The following is a 16768-nucleotide window of genomic DNA, read 5'->3' as shown; positions in this document are numbered from 1 at the left end:
TGTGCTTTGTCCCTGAGTGATGTGTCCTCACTTCACACAAGGACAAAGTACTCACACATGAACACATAGACACAAGCACAGGTCGTCCTCAGGCTATAGCATTGTCCCAGATCAGGGCTTAGGTTTCTACTGACGGGAATGTCAGTGCACAGGAGAGAATAAGAGTCAAGAAATGGGAGCAAGTGCTTTGTCAGAAGGATAATGACAATGTTGATATTGTTGATGCTCTTTGGTTTGTTGAGAACTCCAGTCTAGTAGTCTGATTGAGTCCTGTGAATCTGCTGGGAAGGGAAAGTCTAGGAACTTTTTAATGTAAAAGGTAATGGAAATCATTGAACTTAAGAAAAACAGCTAATAATGCATTATTCATGAACACAAATATGTAAAACCACAGCAGGGCTCGGACTCTTTAATTTTACACTTGAGTAAAATCTGAATGGAATCAGCATCCAGGAAGTTAATTCAGTCAGTTAATTACATTATAACTTTATTGTCCATGAGAGGAGGACTTTTTAATCCCATCTGAGTCAATCTATATCTTACTGAAGCTAGTCAGATGATCAGTGCTGTTAGCTTTGTTTTAGCATGTATGGCATGCATCATTCTCTCTAATGGTTTACATTGTCTTTGTTCAGGGACCTAAGCAATGTGAACTGTGAGGAGCTGGGTCCACTGCCACCAGGCTGGGAGATCAGAAACACGGCCACAGGTCGCGTCTACTTTGTCGACCACAACAATCGAACGACACAGTTCACAGACCCGCGACTATCTGCTAACCTGCATCGTGTGCTCAAGTAAGTCTAGAAATCAGTGATGCGTTTGAACCCTCAGGACAGGATATTCAAGGATTTGTGTTGCCAACGACATAGAACCGGTTGCTGTTTGCACAGTATTTGTGTCCGGTTCACAGTCCCCTCTAACCTGAGAGCTTAAACTAGTGGGGACAAAAACCCAGAGATTAACAATAGTTGCTGTGAAACAACTGCAGCCAAGGTAATATAACTTAAAGCAATTTACTTTGAAGCCATTTGAAATATCACATACCCTGGAACAAGCGCTGCGTGCGAAGAAGTTAAGTTATTTGACAAATTAAGGCAAATGAGCTAATGCTTCACATTGTGCTGTTCATGTGCATCTTTTATACCTTAAGTCTTTTAAATAGCTTTGCCTTCTGTCTGGAAATGCTAAAATAACCTGATCTCTTGGTTTCGTTAATCTCACCTTTATATTTTTGTCTTCCTCTTTTTGTCCCTTCCCCTCCTCCTGCCTTTCTCCCTTTTTTGTTTCCCCCCTTTTTTTAATCTACCTGCATTCTGTGTCCGTCCACTTTTACTTGTCACCTCTGTATTGCTGCTCTGTTTCTCTTCTTGTCCCATCTGTCCTTTCTAATCCTGTCCCGTTTTAACTGCTCCAATCCTTGTCTCTGTCATTCACATTCTTTTTGTGCCCTTTCCTCCTGCTTTGTCTTTTCATCACTGTTCTCCTCCTGTTTTTCTCGGACAGCCCAAGTCCAAACGGTTCCCGTGTGGCCATGGACAGCCAAAACACTAACCTCAGGTAACCTGCACACACACACACACACGTACACACACAACGTATTTTTGCAGACTTGCACGTGTTCACATACTCACATACTTGTGTATGTGAGTATGTGAACATTGCAATCAGCACACAGACAGACGTTTTCATATTCTCGCCCAGCCGTCTGTATAAAGCAGTTTCAGCAGCCAGTCACTCAAAGCTACACACATACACACACAGACACACACACACACACACACAGACACACACACACACACACCACACACACACACACACACACACACACACACACACACACACACAGTTACCCTATTAGAAAAAAATGCTGACCGAGATACTTTTCCACAGGAGAATGTCCAACGTGTTTTGTGTATGTACATGCATAACCTTCCTCAGGGGTGACTTTCATGTGGATATCATTCAAGTCACACACACACACACACACACACACACACACACAGGCTATCTGGCCGTGTCTGGGGCCGTGAATCCATCCTTCAGTGTGTTTGTGCTGTCTGTCAGCAGTCTGCCTCTGCTGCTGAAGATAATGTCGTAGGCAGCGAAACCAGCGGAGAGGCCCAGAGAGGCTGACCTCGGGAAAATAATACTAAACACATGTTAGCTTAGCACCAGTTTTCATATCCTCACTGATTACACATAGGATAGATACTTTAGTAGTGCGTTAGCTCTTCTAAGTAGTTTAGAAAAAAATGACAACTGAATTGTGATATTTGTATGAAAGGAACCCGTGAGTAATGCTATTCCCTGATATGAAAAACTGAATTCGAGGATTTTTCTTAGTGTATTTTGGCTGTCGGGGAGCTCCCTGTACTTTTCGCCTGCCAGTGTGTGAGGCAGGAATCATTAGAACAAGAGGAACACAGAGCAATGTGGAGATTTTCCCCATTGCTTTTTTAGTGTCAAAACCTCTTTCAATAACAGCGGCTGGCACGACAGACATGTTTGGGAAATCAACATCTGGTCATTTGGTCAAATAGTATCCATATGTGTCAGAACAGCCTCTGGTTGTGAGTTGAAGCTCAGCTATGCTATCCAGTCAGCATCATTAACTGCTTGTCTGAGTCCTTATTAGGAGACGTTTGAGAGAGTCCAGACAACGTATTAGAACTTCAAAAAGGTCAAAATTAACAAGCCAATTTCTAATGCAGTTTTCCATGATACACACTGATTAACAAAAAACAAATCAAAACACACTCTGTATACAGTCCGTGTCACAGCATTAGACGTGCAATGTACAACACCCCTAAAACATGAGTAAAGTAAGTATTTATACTTATTTGGCCATTTTCTGGAGAAAAATGTTGATCCAGCAAAATTTAGAGCGCTTGTATTTTTGATTCTGGAAAAAAGTTGCATAGATCCTTAAGCAAAGCAGTTTTTAAGGAGCAGTGTTTCGGATGTAGAGATGATGTAGTAGATTCCATCCAACTTAACATCCTTTTGCTCACCTTACCCTTTCCAAGCAGGTCACATAACTACTTTAGCTGACGTAAATATGCAACATTGTTTATTTTCTTTTAAGAAGTTTATATTGTATAATAGGCCAACTCGCGAGGTTAATGAGCTCAAACTCATCTGTTGAGCTAAGTTGGTCCATTTGACCAAAAAACGTTGGTCCAGCCGAAATACGTCTTTTGATTCAGTATTTCACTGGAGATAAATCTCTGTCGGGAAAAAGAACCTCAGTTAATTGTCAGAAAACCTGGTCTAGATTTTCCTCAGAGCAGTTTTGGAATAGACGCGTGCGGTGCAGTTGTCTAAAAACACATTTTGTATGTAAGTCTCTTAAAATCTAATTGGGTGCGCTAAATGGTACTAACAAAACAGACATAATGTTGGATTGTTTTCTGAATCAGAGGCCAACTCTAAACACCTGACACTCTGACAGCATGCCCATAAACAAAACAACAAGCAGAATTACGCTGGCCACACGGAGGACGCACGGAGGCGACGGCAGTCTGTGTTGTACATGTACATGCACAAAAACTGCTAACTGCAAAACTGCACACTGTTTTTTGGGTGGGGACAGACCTTAACACTTTTAGATTTACCTTGTATCTCTTAACCCACTTTGTTCTTTGGCGGGCGCAGGTTCTAACCCAAGTCTGTGGAAACAGGTTGTGTTGTGTCTGTAAGATTAGATGTGACACTACAACATTGTGAGTCTGCCGTTGGCACCTCGGCCTACTGATCCTCCAGGATGCATCTCAGTATAATGTGATTCTTAGAATAATGAAGGCCTTGAATTTTCAGACAGTCAGACACAGCTACATTACTGTGGTCTGCCACACTGTCTCTTGCATACTTTACTTCCTCCCTTGCTCTGGCACATAATATATGTTTGAAAAATTACATCAGTGTTTGCTGAAGGTATTTTTAGTTGCTGTTGAATTTAGGTTTAGTGGGCATCAGCAGGTATTTTTTTTCCAACCAAGTTATAAATCGTCAGGACATTTATATCAACATTTGTATTGATATTTTTAGAAGAGATTATATATTCAATTTGGTACATTATGGGTGTGGGTTTTGTTTAACATGTGAAAGTGTAGGCTACATACATAGTTTGTGCAATATACAGTATTTCACATCAACTGCACTTCTCAAACCTCACATAACTTGATAGTTCAGTATATTGCAGTGATCTAAACGGTGCATTTGTCTGTCTGGATGTGTTACATCCAAGGCCTGTCAATATAGGCGTAAACGGGAGTACAGGGTCTCGGTCTGGCTGATGGGAATCTTCAATCCAGACTAACAGAAATTCACTTATTTTTTTACTGCACTGTGTAGTCAGCACAAGCTGCTTTTTTGCTGTCATATATGTTGTATACATTATGATTTACAAATCGAAAGAAAGTACAGCAGATTGTTTTCTCAAATGGAAACATTGTGCAACGCCTTAATCCGTTACTGTCAAAAGCGACACATTTTTATCAGAAGCTTCATCACTGCAGTCTGTCTGCTGCTCGTTTCCTGTACTTCCTGTATTTTTGAAACCAGTTGAAAGGTGCTGATGTGCTAGTTTGGTAGGTGAGAAGAACGATAGAGATCTCACATTTATTGACAAAACACAAACATTGTCCAAATAAATAGTTCTGTCCACACATGCATGCACACACACTTGGCCTTCACCTTCTGTGGAGTCGGCTTCACTGCCAACCTCTCTGTCCTCTCCTCTGTAAAGGAGCAATGCAGCAGCTGATACTCAGACTCATAAAGGGCCCTTTGATTCTCCAGGCTCGGGGGGAGGGGGGTCAGCGGAGTGGGTGTGTTGGGGTGGCTGGTGTGGCTTTAACGCCACTGCACCTACTCAACACTCATTACAGCCCACCTGTGGCAACTTCCATGAAAAATAAGTACACTTTCTCTTCCTCTCAGACAAGCACCCACTCTTGTGCATGTCCTCTCTCAACACACACACACACACACACACACACACACACACACACACACACACACACACACACACACAGTCTGCCTCTCTGAAAATACAGTACGGGGATCGGGGACTATCATGACTCTGCAGGTTCAGGTGCAGTTGACCCAGTTCTGGCAGAAGTTCACTCTTGACTTCTTTTCCTTCTGCTCCTTTAACCTTGGAATAACAATTATAAAATCCTTTTGGCTCTGGTTTTGAATTTCAAAAGTTATATTTCTCCCCAAGTAGTAGTTTACTCAAGCTGTCAACCCAATAGGAATCATTTCTCTCTTGGCTCGGGCAAATTTTTCAGCTTTGCTGGGCTTGTATTTTCTATATTTACCATCAAATATGCAGAGCTCGTCCCGTTTGGAAACCAGAGACGATGAACTATGTCGAAACGTATTTTTAATTACATTGTGCCCTCAGAAGGAGAAAAAAAGGGCGCTGAAGCTACGCTTTATTATATGGTTCTTCAGCCTCCCGGCCAAAAGCAACTCATTTGATTTTGTTTTAAGGCCATCTTTTCTTCCCCTCCTCCTTCCTAAAGTGGTTTTCAGGACTGCTCTACTGCAGTCTTACCCTTTCTTTGACATGCTTGGAGCCCCAGTGCCTGCCAATAAAATAAATAGCAGCCGTCTTGATTATACAGGGATAGACTGGCGAAACACTGCACCCGTTTAGTTTGGAAAGCCCAAATAGTTGAGGCCTTTTTCAACCGACTGAACCAGAGAACCCAAATGTACAAGTGTCGGAATAAGTGGGTGGCTATGTACGGCTACCTTAGAAGGTCTCTCCTTCCTTTTTATACACCAGTTCCTTCTTTGTTTGGCCAACAGCAGCCTCAACACTCCACTCCCACCAGAGGACAGTAGCTTCTTTTAAAGAAGTCCTCCGCTGGCTCAGCGTCTCCTCACAGGAAAATGAGGGCTGCTGTCTCTCAGGGATGGATTATGTTTTCACGAGGCCCACCCAGACATCGCACCACCAAAACACCACAATGAGGGCTGGAGGAGACCAGCACTAGAACATTGACCATGGCTCACTTGAGCCAATATTGTATTTTATAGTTGTCTCATCTGTTTTAGAATATTAAGAGAGCAAAAGGTGATGAAGTTCAGGATTTCCTTGACTCGAGTTCCTCGGTCCGCTGTGCAACAGGCATACTTCCCTGGTCACACCTTGACTATACTTTGCCCTCGTCTTGGGTGAAATTGTAAAATTAAAAAACTGGTCAACAGAAACAAGAGTGGAAGTTTACAAAAATGTTGGTGTTTCTTTCCCCCCCTCAAAGTATGAGGAAGGGTGGCAGTTCTGTGGTCGTTGAGATGGAAGTTCCAGTTGAGGTTGGTGGTGGGCAAGGATGCCTTATTAACCTGGTCTGTCAGCTTCTTTAAGCTTGACAGCTAAAGAGATGATTTAGGGGAAATTCAAATAATTCAAATTGGTTATGTTAGACTTGAAAAGAAATGTGTTATGAGGAAGAGAACACTAGTTAGTCACAGGTGCCAGCTACACTTACACCACCTTCTTTTGTATATTTAGTTTCCTCTCTCTCTGGTAAATATCACCACCAGGATAGAGACAAACGTCTGCTCAAAGGTCCAGCCTGTCCACAGGTCTGGATCCGATTTAGTCGGGGCTTAAGGCTTTGTTTAGAGGAGTTAGTGCTGGAGAGGGAATTTCTTACCAAACTTCCTAGTTCAGCAGTTCAAGGATATTGAGATGGCAAGGTTGGGGATTTCCTTACAAGACATATCCCCCTTTCTTCTTGTATACATCCGTTTCCTCAACTGGTATCAAGCAGCATCTAAGAACCATATGACTCATAACCATATGACAGTGAATAGGAAAAGAGCTCCTGAGGTCAATTGAATAGTGAATTGTACTGACATGTTCCTCTTCACCTTTGTCTCTTCCCCTCTGCCCTTCTTTCTTGTCACGCATCTTCCCTTTCATACCTCGGCGATCTCTCCTTGACCGTTCATCCTACTCCTCCCCGTGAACCACATTACCCCTGCAGTCATCCGCCGCAGCTGAAGGACCAGGGCGGTCCTGGCGTCCCCCAGCAGGCTCTGTCCCCAGCCCAGCTGCCTGAAGAGGCCGAGTGCTTGACGGTGCCCAAGTACAAGAGGGACCTGGTGCAGAAGCTGAAGATCCTGCGGCAGGAACTTTCTCAGCAGCAACCACAAGCCGGCCACTGTCGCATCGAGGTCTGCCGTGAAGAGATATTTGAGGTAAAACAAACAACAACTTCACACTTTAATAGTGGATGACATTTGCACACACTGGAATGCTCACAAACCACATTTTAACAATGCACTTGTGGAAGTAGATTAATGCTCTTTTCTAGATGGCCTAGAAAACTTCAAGAGGAACACAAACACTACCTCTCCGTGTTTATAGATTATGAACTACTATGATCCCCCCAAAAGGTGTTTGTTTGAAAGTCAACTGATGTGCTTTAAACCATAAAAGGAAACATTTGGTTGACCGTTGAACGCATTTGCCTAAATGAATGCAGTTGCATTTTTTATTTTTATAAAGTACATTGACCATGGGTTCTTGGAACCATCTGGCATTCACAAAAGCATCACATGCTGACATGCAAACTGAACATGTCCATGAAAACAAAAGCAGAATGCCCAGATCTTTGCATTTTACAGGCATTCCTTCACCCCATTTACGACGTGCACCAGAAAAGGGCCCAGGGCAGCACAGAACCACTACTCATAACCACTTTATGATTTCCAGGGAAAAGCAAAACAGAAAGGCCTTCACAACACCACAAAAGAAAAGCCTGTTTCTTTTCTTCTCCTGCTCCGTCTCTCTTTTTCTTGCTCTCCCAATCATTTGTTCTACCAAAGCGAGGCATTCTTTCTGGATGATTTCAGCAGCTAAAGAGATGGGGGAGAAGGGAGGGTGGGAGAAAGGGAGCTAAGGCAGCAGTGGCAAGTATTTGAGGCCAGACATAACTTCATAACTACAAGTTGAGCAATGAAACATATGACTTCATCCCCCTTTGACTTGACAGCTGGGTAAAGGGAAAGTGTGAAAACCAGCCCTGCAGAGCCACTTGGGGTTTTCGTGCAGGAACCAGTGCTGTAGTTAACCGCTGGCAGTGTGTACACGCAAATGTGTGCATGTACTTAAAATGGTTCTCGTATGATTTCTCCTCTTCGTGTGTTCTGTGCCACAAGTTGACATACTATTAACACAGATGAAATGTTTCACTCAGGATTCAATGGAGGTTTTCAGTGTTCTTTACACTTTGCACACAAATGTTTGTGCTCCTCAACATGAGGTTGGACTATCACAAACGTTCATGTGTTTAATGGCATCTTACAGCCGACTCTGTGCAGCCTAATCTCCATCGTGCTGTCACTGTTGCAGCATTACTGCGGCAGGATGTTGTTTACTGTGCCGTGGCCGCTGAGTCTTTTTGACTCCCCTGAGAGGACAGGAGAGACAGGACGAAAGGAAATACACTGATTATTTGTTGACCTAGACTAGGGGGAGGCTGACAATGAAAAGAGGCACGGACATAATTACCAGGATGCACTGGGGCCGATACGCTAGTAGTAAGATGTATTTTGTTTATTATATGTATTTTGTCTTCGGTCTGAGTCTGCCCCAATCGTGTAACATGCACATTAAAATGTATGTGTAAATATAAAAAACAAGCCGTATATCTAAATAAAATGATTTGTGCAGGCTGTTGTACAGACTGTGAAACTGGAGTATCGTGAATCAAGCGATGATCCTGCACTGGAATAAATTCACAATTCTTTCAAGTCTTTTTTGACAAGAGAAAATCAATCGTAGATAGTGTAGTTAAAGCATTTAGAATCGAAACGATGGGGATCAGTGGTCATTGAGTACGCACTTCTCTGTCTCGCTGATTATCCACTGAAGGTGCTGCTGCTCTGTCACACCCACGCAGTCCAGAGAGCCACATTAGTGCAAATTCACTGAGAAATGGTCAATCTCTTGTTTTGTGTATCGCATTTTTATTAAATGTGCCGTATGTGTTGGATTGTAGGAGTCGTACCGGCAGGTGATGAAGATGCGTCCAAAGGATCTCTGGAAAAGACTCATGATCAAATTCAGAGGAGAAGAGGGTCTGGACTACGGCGGGGTAGCAAGGTATGTAGTCGCATGTTTACTTTGACGTGGTTTTGCATGTCAGCAAACGTTTTTGTTTGAAGTACATTTTTTTCACAGTCAATCTGTGTTTGTGTGTCAGGGAATGGTTATACCTGCTGTCCCACGAGATGCTGAACCCCTACTACGGCCTGTTCCAGTACTCCAGAGACGACATCTACACTCTACAGATTAACCCGGACTCTGCCGTCAACCCGGTGAGAATTACTTAGTTTTATAGTAGACATGTGATGATAGTGTAGTGGCAGCCGTCATATGCAGACATGAAGAGAATGTTTGTTTCTAAAAGGATGCTGTTTTGATTTTTAAACTGGAATTAAATCAAATAAATTACTATAAACAATGCTTAGCCTAGTTTAAAGGAAAGCACATTTCCACACTGGTTTCATCTGCCATGGGACACTTTAAATTTCATGTGGATTTAAAAGAAAGGTTTATGAGAGATTTATCGTTATGATTTGAGTTTCATAATGATTTATTTGGTTAAATGGATTGTTTTTTTTGCATGCTCTATATTTTGCTGAAGTTTTTAAAGAGCAACGACTCTCTTTCGCACTATCGCAATAAAAACTGAAGCTGTATAATCTGAATCTGCTATAATAAGAAAGAATGACATGATATGAATGATAGCCTAAATAACAATAAGCCTGTTATAATGTGCAGGAGCACCTGTCGTACTTCCACTTCGTGGGTCGCATCATGGGCATGGCGGTGTTCCACGGCCACTACATCGATGGAGGCTTCACTCTGCCCTTCTACAAACAGCTGTTGGGAAAACCGATCACGCTGGACGACATGGAGTCTGTCGACCCGGACCTCCACAACAGCCTTGTCTGGATCCTGTGAGACTGTTTTTGATTCTCTGCAACCTATTATCCTTTCTAAATTCTCTCCGTTGCAACACATATTGAACTAAGACTGCTGGGATGATATTTTGTAGATTTTGTAAATTAATTCAGCAAGCGGTTGTTTGCAGGTGGGCCCTGTTATTAGAGGGACAGGAAATAAATACATTTATATATACACAAAAACATCCTCAAGATACACACACACAACTTGACCGTGCTGTCATCGATCGACTGTGGCGCCCTCTTCTGCCAGTAAAGCTAATGACAACTGATCTCAGAAATAATTGTCTTTGCTGGTTTTCGGTGTTTTCCTGCATGTTCTGGCATGCGTTTTCCACATGAGGATGCTGCAATGATCATCCTCTTGATATAAATCTTTACTTTTGATCGTGTCATTACCTATTTTGTTTGTTAAATTATCTTTCCCTGACCATGTGGGGGTTAAAGATGATAAATGTTGTTTTTTTTAATCAAAATAAACAAAATTACAGCACATAAAATAAAGTCGTAAAAACTCAACAGGGGACCACCTAAAAATAATCACGATGAAACACATTATATGAACACAATGTACTTGTTAAATTGCAAATTACTGATATGTGTCTTAATTTTGTTGGACAAAATCCAAAAAATAAATAATTTCTGCAGTAGCTAAGAGTTGATTCTTATTGTGACATGCCTTCTCTCTCTGACCTTCCCTCCCTCCTCTTCAGCGACAATGACATCACTGGTGTCCTGGACCACACTTTCTGTGTAGAGCACAACGCCTATGGAGAAATCATCCAACATGAGCTCAAGCCCAATGGCAAGAGTGTCCCAGTCACTGAGGACACCAAGAAGGAGTATGTCAGGTAAGCAAGTTCAGCTTTCAGCCCACACAAGTGCCAAAGATCACTGTTTCTATTCGGCTTCTCTATGTTATTCCAGACCGTCACAAAAGGAATTCAGTGCCATGGTGATGAATCTGTATTTGCAGACCCTCAAGTGTTAACCAAACTGTTTCCCCCACTCACTCCTCTCTCACGTTCTCTGCAGGTTGTATGTGAACTGGCGTTTCCTGCACGGCATCGAGGCTCAGTTTCTGGCTCTGCAGAAAGGCTTCAATGAGGTTATTCCTCAACACCTGCTCAAATCCTTTGATGAAAAAGAACTGGAGGTACAAGATTAAAAAAAAATACAAGTATTATCTCAGGTATCCTTGTCTTGTGTGGGCATAATTAAGTTTCTATCTCCCTCTCTACCTTCAGCTGATAGTGTGTGGCCTCGGAAAGATCGACATCGCCGACTGGAAGTCCAACACCCGCCTGAAGCACTGCACCCCCGACAGCAACATCGTCAAGTGGTTTTGGAAAGCCGTGGAGTCGTTTGACGAGGAGAGGAGGGCCCGGCTACTGCAGTTTGTTACTGGCTCCTCCAGAGTCCCGCTGCAAGGCTTCAAAGCTTTACAGGGTACTTACGTTAACACACAGAGACAATTTGTAAGAATCATAGAATACAGAAAAGCATATTTTTTTGCCCCCAGTGATGAAAAAGCGGTCCGCCTGCAGCCAATGTAGCACAGGCAGACTAAAAAGGTGTCGCGACTTTATTAGCTGAGATGCTGGTGTGTAACCTAACAGTGTAAGTTGATGCTGACCTACACCTGATGCATCCTGTTTATGTTTCGACTGCAGGTGCTGCAGGGCCCAGACTCTTCACCATTCATCAGATTGACGCTAACGCCAACAACCTGCCCAAAGCCCACACCTGGTGGGTGTCGCGTACACCTGCACACACAAAAACAACCCCTCTCGGTGTCTCACGGCTCCATTCATACCATCTCTTTCTCTTCTCCACAGCTTCAACCGGATCGACATTCCGCCCTACGAGAGCTACGACAAGCTGTACGACAAGCTGCTGACTGCGATCGAGGAGACCTGTGGCTTCGCTGTGGAATGAGTGTGTTAGTGTGTGAACATGTGTGTCTGCGTGCAGGACTCTGATGAACTATTATCGTCGCCGCGGCGCACCGACGGGCTCACGCAGAGCCTGCAGTCTTCCTCTTCTCTCACCGCTCTCCACATTCTTCCCTTATCGATGTCTGTTTGAACAGCTGCTAGAGAGCTCTCCCCTGTCATTTAATTAGTATTCCTTTATTTGTTTGGGTTTTGTTTTGGTGTATTTTGTGTGAAGTACGGAGAGCAGAGTGCTAGCGGTTCATTTAAGAGCTGCTGCATTTCTTTTCTAAACGCTGTGAGTTGTAGCGAGTGAGCAGCTTGCTTTTGACGGCTCCTTTTGCATTCAGAAAAAGAAACGGCACCGCCCGGTCATCTCACTTTACATATTGTCAAATCAGGAAGTAGTTCATATACCTAAAGTTTTCCATCTTCCAAAAGTGTTTTCAAAGTTGTCCCTAGGCATGAGAGCAGTGAGTCACTATATTGTTTTTCAAATGAAACTTCTTGAATTGATCTTTGTCGTGCTACTGAATCTTCAACACTGCAGGTAGCCATATCTTGCCCTTATTAGCCATCTTAACCTCAACCAATACACCTTCCAATCCTCACGGCTGCAGTGTTGGTGTGCTTTATTTTGTATTCGCGCCACAAATTCATCCTACCTCTGTGTAATTCTTTGATATTTGAAGGGTTTCATTCCAAAAAGTTATGTATTGATAGCTAACTTTAATTTTTTTCTCACAACATTGCGTCATGATTAGTCAGATTTTCATACCAGCAGTCATTTTGTAACTGTAAAACCATATCATTGACATTCTCATACAAACTGTGTTGTATGTGGGTCTGATGTTTTGTGGTGTTTTTGGGTCGAGCTCATGGTGGATTGTTTAAAGAAAGGAGGGGCGGGCTCTGGTGGAAAAAAAAAAGTGTGTGAATCTTATTTTCTTTCCTATGATCCCTGCAGTGTGGCCACAGCGCTTGTAAACTTGTTTCTGCATGCTAAAACATTCATATGCAAGGAAGGTAGACAGTTTATAGATGAGTTTCCCATCATCTCTACTAGCACAGTATCCCATATTCAAAGCAGCAGAGGGGATTGAACCTCACTTTTCGAGCTTGGTTCATGTTCCTTTTCTTACATTTGTCTCCGGCAGTTAGAAGTATGCATGTCTTTTATTTGTTCGTATCCAATTCAAAATTACCCACCACACTTCCTATCAGATCATGTGTAAAAAGGCACAAGTTTCCAGATGGGACCAGATATTCAAGGCAGGCGTCTATTTTCAGTCCCATTCTCTGTTTTAAAAGGCCGAAGTATCTTTCTCTCGCTCCCTTGTCACTTTAGAGCACTTTACAAACTGAGCAGTGATGGCTGGAGTGCTTTCTTCACGTTAGATTGAAATATATCATTTGATTTTGTATATGACTTCATTAGAATTATACGGAGTAAAAAGTATCTATACACCTGTCATTTTTTTCGTATATATGTACAAATACATAGCTATTTTGTATATGGTTTTCTTTTCTGTCTGTTCTATTCAAATGCAAGCACGTTGGTGTCGCTCACGGGCCTCTTTGCATTCTCAGGTGAAGTTGTTTAGTTTTTGTTTCACATTCATTAGGCTAGTGTGTGAGGAGGGGTACATCTGGTTGTAATAAACTATATTTCGGGGGCCCTGTCTTCAAACCCATGATGGAGCTTAAAGGTTGGCAGTTTAAAGTATCTTTTGGTCAATCGCTTTCATTTATTAACACACATACACATAGTAGGAGGACATGGATGGCCATATTTGCTGCTCTGGAGGTCTGTGTCGCTGCTGAATTCCAAACAGCACAGACAACAATGTTATTTCATTTGCACAGGAGCAGTCTGGTTGCAACATGAATTTTTTAAAGGCGACGAAATGGACTGAAATGCTGACAGTGGCCTCAAACCCTCAGAGCTGCAAATGTTGGAGGTTAAGTGCTGCTGAACTCCTGGGTGCTACGCGGTGAAAATGTTCAACCAAAAGGAAAAGTCACCAAAAACCAGGAAGGTAGCAGTGAGAAGCGGCTCCATCAACGCAGCCTCCATCCAAAGAAAACCTCTCTGCATGAATGGACGCTGAAGAGATGAAGCCTATTTATTTGCATAATTATTACTCTTTGAAAACTTTTTGAATTGGAAAAATCTGTTAAATGTTCTTTTTTATATATATATGTGTATACTGCCTGCATTTATTTGTAACCATGAACAGTTTGTTCGCTGATACTCAGAAACCTTGAGTTTTTTTTATTTTGTAGTCATGAGACAGACCGAGAAACACAACATAAAATTGTCGTCTTTGTACAGTTAAATGGGAGTTATTTGATTTTTTATTTTCCTGACTCGGAGGCAGAAAAGAAATGCATTACACTTTTTCTTTGCACACATTATGCATACTTGGGCTCCAAGTTATAATCAGACACTTCCTTCTATTTACCGAATAGTTAATGGACTGATCAAGTGTTTTTAATGTAGATAACACACCTGCATATATACACACACATGGTCTTGATATGCACACGTGTATGTTCGTCCAGTTCAAACGGTCCACTTCTGCTCTTTGTAACTTTTTGTTGGCACCATGTTTTCTGGCTGGTTCAGTCTTCAGTGCAAAGGTTTTGGGGGTTGAGAGCTTCCAGACAGGGGAAATCACACTTTTCCCGAGTAAAGCAGACAAATTGCTGAGACTTTTTCAACAATATAGCAGTGTATTGTGTATAAGTGGTTAAAAAAAAAAAAAAAAAAAGGAAACGTGATATTAAGAGATTTTTGTCTCACAATTGAACTGATAAATCAGAATGGATTGAGAGCCAGTTCTGGCCATGGTGATTTACTTTAATGCTGGTTTAATTGGTTACGCACCAGAACTAGCTGTGTAATGTTCAAATCTCCCCCCACAGTTTAAGTACAAATGTATATGTGTGTGAGAATGATTTTATTAAATTCAGTACAAAACAGTAAAAGAAATATCGTATTTTTTTTTTAATGGCACCATGTTTTATTTCTTTTGATTTCCTATCTCTTTTTGTATTTATTATTACAGTATACTGTATGTGTTCATAGTTTTTCACATCAGCTGCTCTGTGAGCGTGTAACTGACACCTGTACATAAGTACAATAAAGAAGCAAAGTAATAAACTTCTTGTACCCTTGCAGAAAGCTGAGCAATAAAACTATGCTGTTTGGACCGCACAGCATTATGTTTTATAGAACCATGTTTACGACTGTCTTTTTTTATGCTGAAAGTTTAAAAGACAAAATAAGTATGTCATTAAACCTACAACTCATTGTTTATGAAGCGTAATAGGCTTTTATTTTTATTTTTGCAATGTTAGCAGTAACATTAGCTGTCAGATCAATCTAAAGCAGGATCCCATTTTTCCATTTGGAATGTAGCAGAGTAGAAGTATTTTATAGTAGTAAAGTAGGAGTGGCCTTGTCATAAAAACTCAAAACGTTTTTGTAGTTATTAAATGCACTGACAACTGCTGACAGTAGAATGTTCCCTTGTGTTGGAGTCATTTTGATTTGCGTGTCCTTCATTGGTACGATCGAGGTGGAGGCCCATCAACCTCAGAACCCTTCAAACAGAAGAAGGCAGCTTGACCCCGGTCTCTGCCCATTCCAGTCAGCTTTACTTTGGATCACTTTCACCAGACCAAACAATAATGCAGAGTGTATCTGCGTATTGGATTAGCTTCTTTTCTTTAAAAAAAAAAACCCCATTAAAGTGACTATTCCTGTTTGAAGGGAGTGTCACCAGCAGTGGAACAGTGAAGAAGACACTTAAAAAAAACTATACTCTGCAAACTTGCCAGGAGATGCAGTCAAATCCAACGAGTGTGTGTGAGACTTCCATGTGCCAAATGATGAGTTGAACGAAACGTGATCTATTTGGAGACCAATAACAAGAAAGACAAACACGCACCTTTTAGATTAAAAGTGTGCTCTGCATCAGGCAGTCTGCCACGTTCCTGGTGCCCATTTAGAGCCAAATAACCAGCAAAGTAACACGTGTTACACAAGATAGACAGGTGCCTTCACAATAGTTTATTTGCAAAAAAACACATAAGTCAAAACCATATAATTGTCTGGATAATGCAATGGTAAAATGACAAAGTAAGTAGAAAAAACATTGTAACGTATGTCGGGGAAAAAAAACATACAAAAGCCTTATTTTATCCAACACAAATTCAACTTAAAAATGACAACCGTTAGTCAAAAAAATGTTTTCCCCCGAAGTCAAGAATAAAAGAGTGTTAAAAAAAAAATAGACGGTGTAATCTTTGTAAACGTCTGTCAAAGAAAAAAATATGATATAATAAGTCTTAAGTCTTAGCCATAAAATATTAGTAGTAAACTATTTCGAAACAAGTCATGGCGTTGTTTGAAAAACAGAATCATACTTATTATAGTATGTAAAACAAGTCATAGGGTGTTGAAAAGAGTAGTATAAATTATGTGTATGCTTCTAGTACAATGTAAAAACTCAAAAAGTACATATTCATTAACTACAACCAAATCAGCCATTTAATTCTTATTATTAAACGAGCACACAGGTGTTGCGCTCCGCTCTGTAATTCATCCGATTCGGCACCGGAAGTGATGTCACTACGCTGTCGACAACAAATATGGTGGCTAACGCCTCCGTGAAGTCAGCTGTCGCTCACTGTTCCGTTGAGAGGAGGAGGGTCAGACCGGAGGAAGACAAGAGAATAGAGAATAACCACCACGAGGCGGCAACACGCTGGGAAACAATGCGGGAATGAAACGGACTCAAAGACGTCTCTCACGCTGCGGGACATGTCACGTG

General features: G+C 41.7%; 1 protein-coding gene across 1 annotated transcript in view; it reads left to right on the top strand.

Annotated features, from left to right (window-relative positions):
* Positions 1 to 15167, top strand: part of LOC137795094 (E3 ubiquitin-protein ligase SMURF2) — a 51207-nt gene extending 36040 nt beyond the window's left edge. The window contains exons 10-20 of the mRNA XM_068592368.1: positions 636 to 794; positions 1504 to 1557; positions 7005 to 7218; positions 9024 to 9127; positions 9228 to 9342; positions 9809 to 9987; positions 10707 to 10844; positions 11029 to 11149; positions 11241 to 11442; positions 11667 to 11742; positions 11832 to 15167. Of these exons, the coding sequence (XP_068448469.1) occupies positions 636 to 794; positions 1504 to 1557; positions 7005 to 7218; positions 9024 to 9127; positions 9228 to 9342; positions 9809 to 9987; positions 10707 to 10844; positions 11029 to 11149; positions 11241 to 11442; positions 11667 to 11742; positions 11832 to 11931 (1462 nt within the window). The 3' untranslated portion in view covers positions 11932 to 15167. The remainder of the gene's footprint in view (positions 1 to 635; positions 795 to 1503; positions 1558 to 7004; positions 7219 to 9023; positions 9128 to 9227; positions 9343 to 9808; positions 9988 to 10706; positions 10845 to 11028; positions 11150 to 11240; positions 11443 to 11666; positions 11743 to 11831) is intronic.
* Positions 15168 to 16768: the final 1601 nt, after the last annotated feature.

The sequence above is a fragment of the Clinocottus analis genome, unplaced genomic scaffold (genome assembly GCF_023055335.1).
Source record: "Clinocottus analis isolate CAN_PGR_092001 unplaced genomic scaffold, fCliAna1.0.p SCAF_27, whole genome shotgun sequence".
In the NCBI taxonomy this organism is placed as follows: domain Eukaryota; kingdom Metazoa; phylum Chordata; class Actinopteri; order Perciformes; family Cottidae; genus Clinocottus; species Clinocottus analis.
The sequence above is the reverse complement of the archived record's forward strand: the minus strand, read 5'-3'. Positions and strand labels throughout refer to the sequence as shown.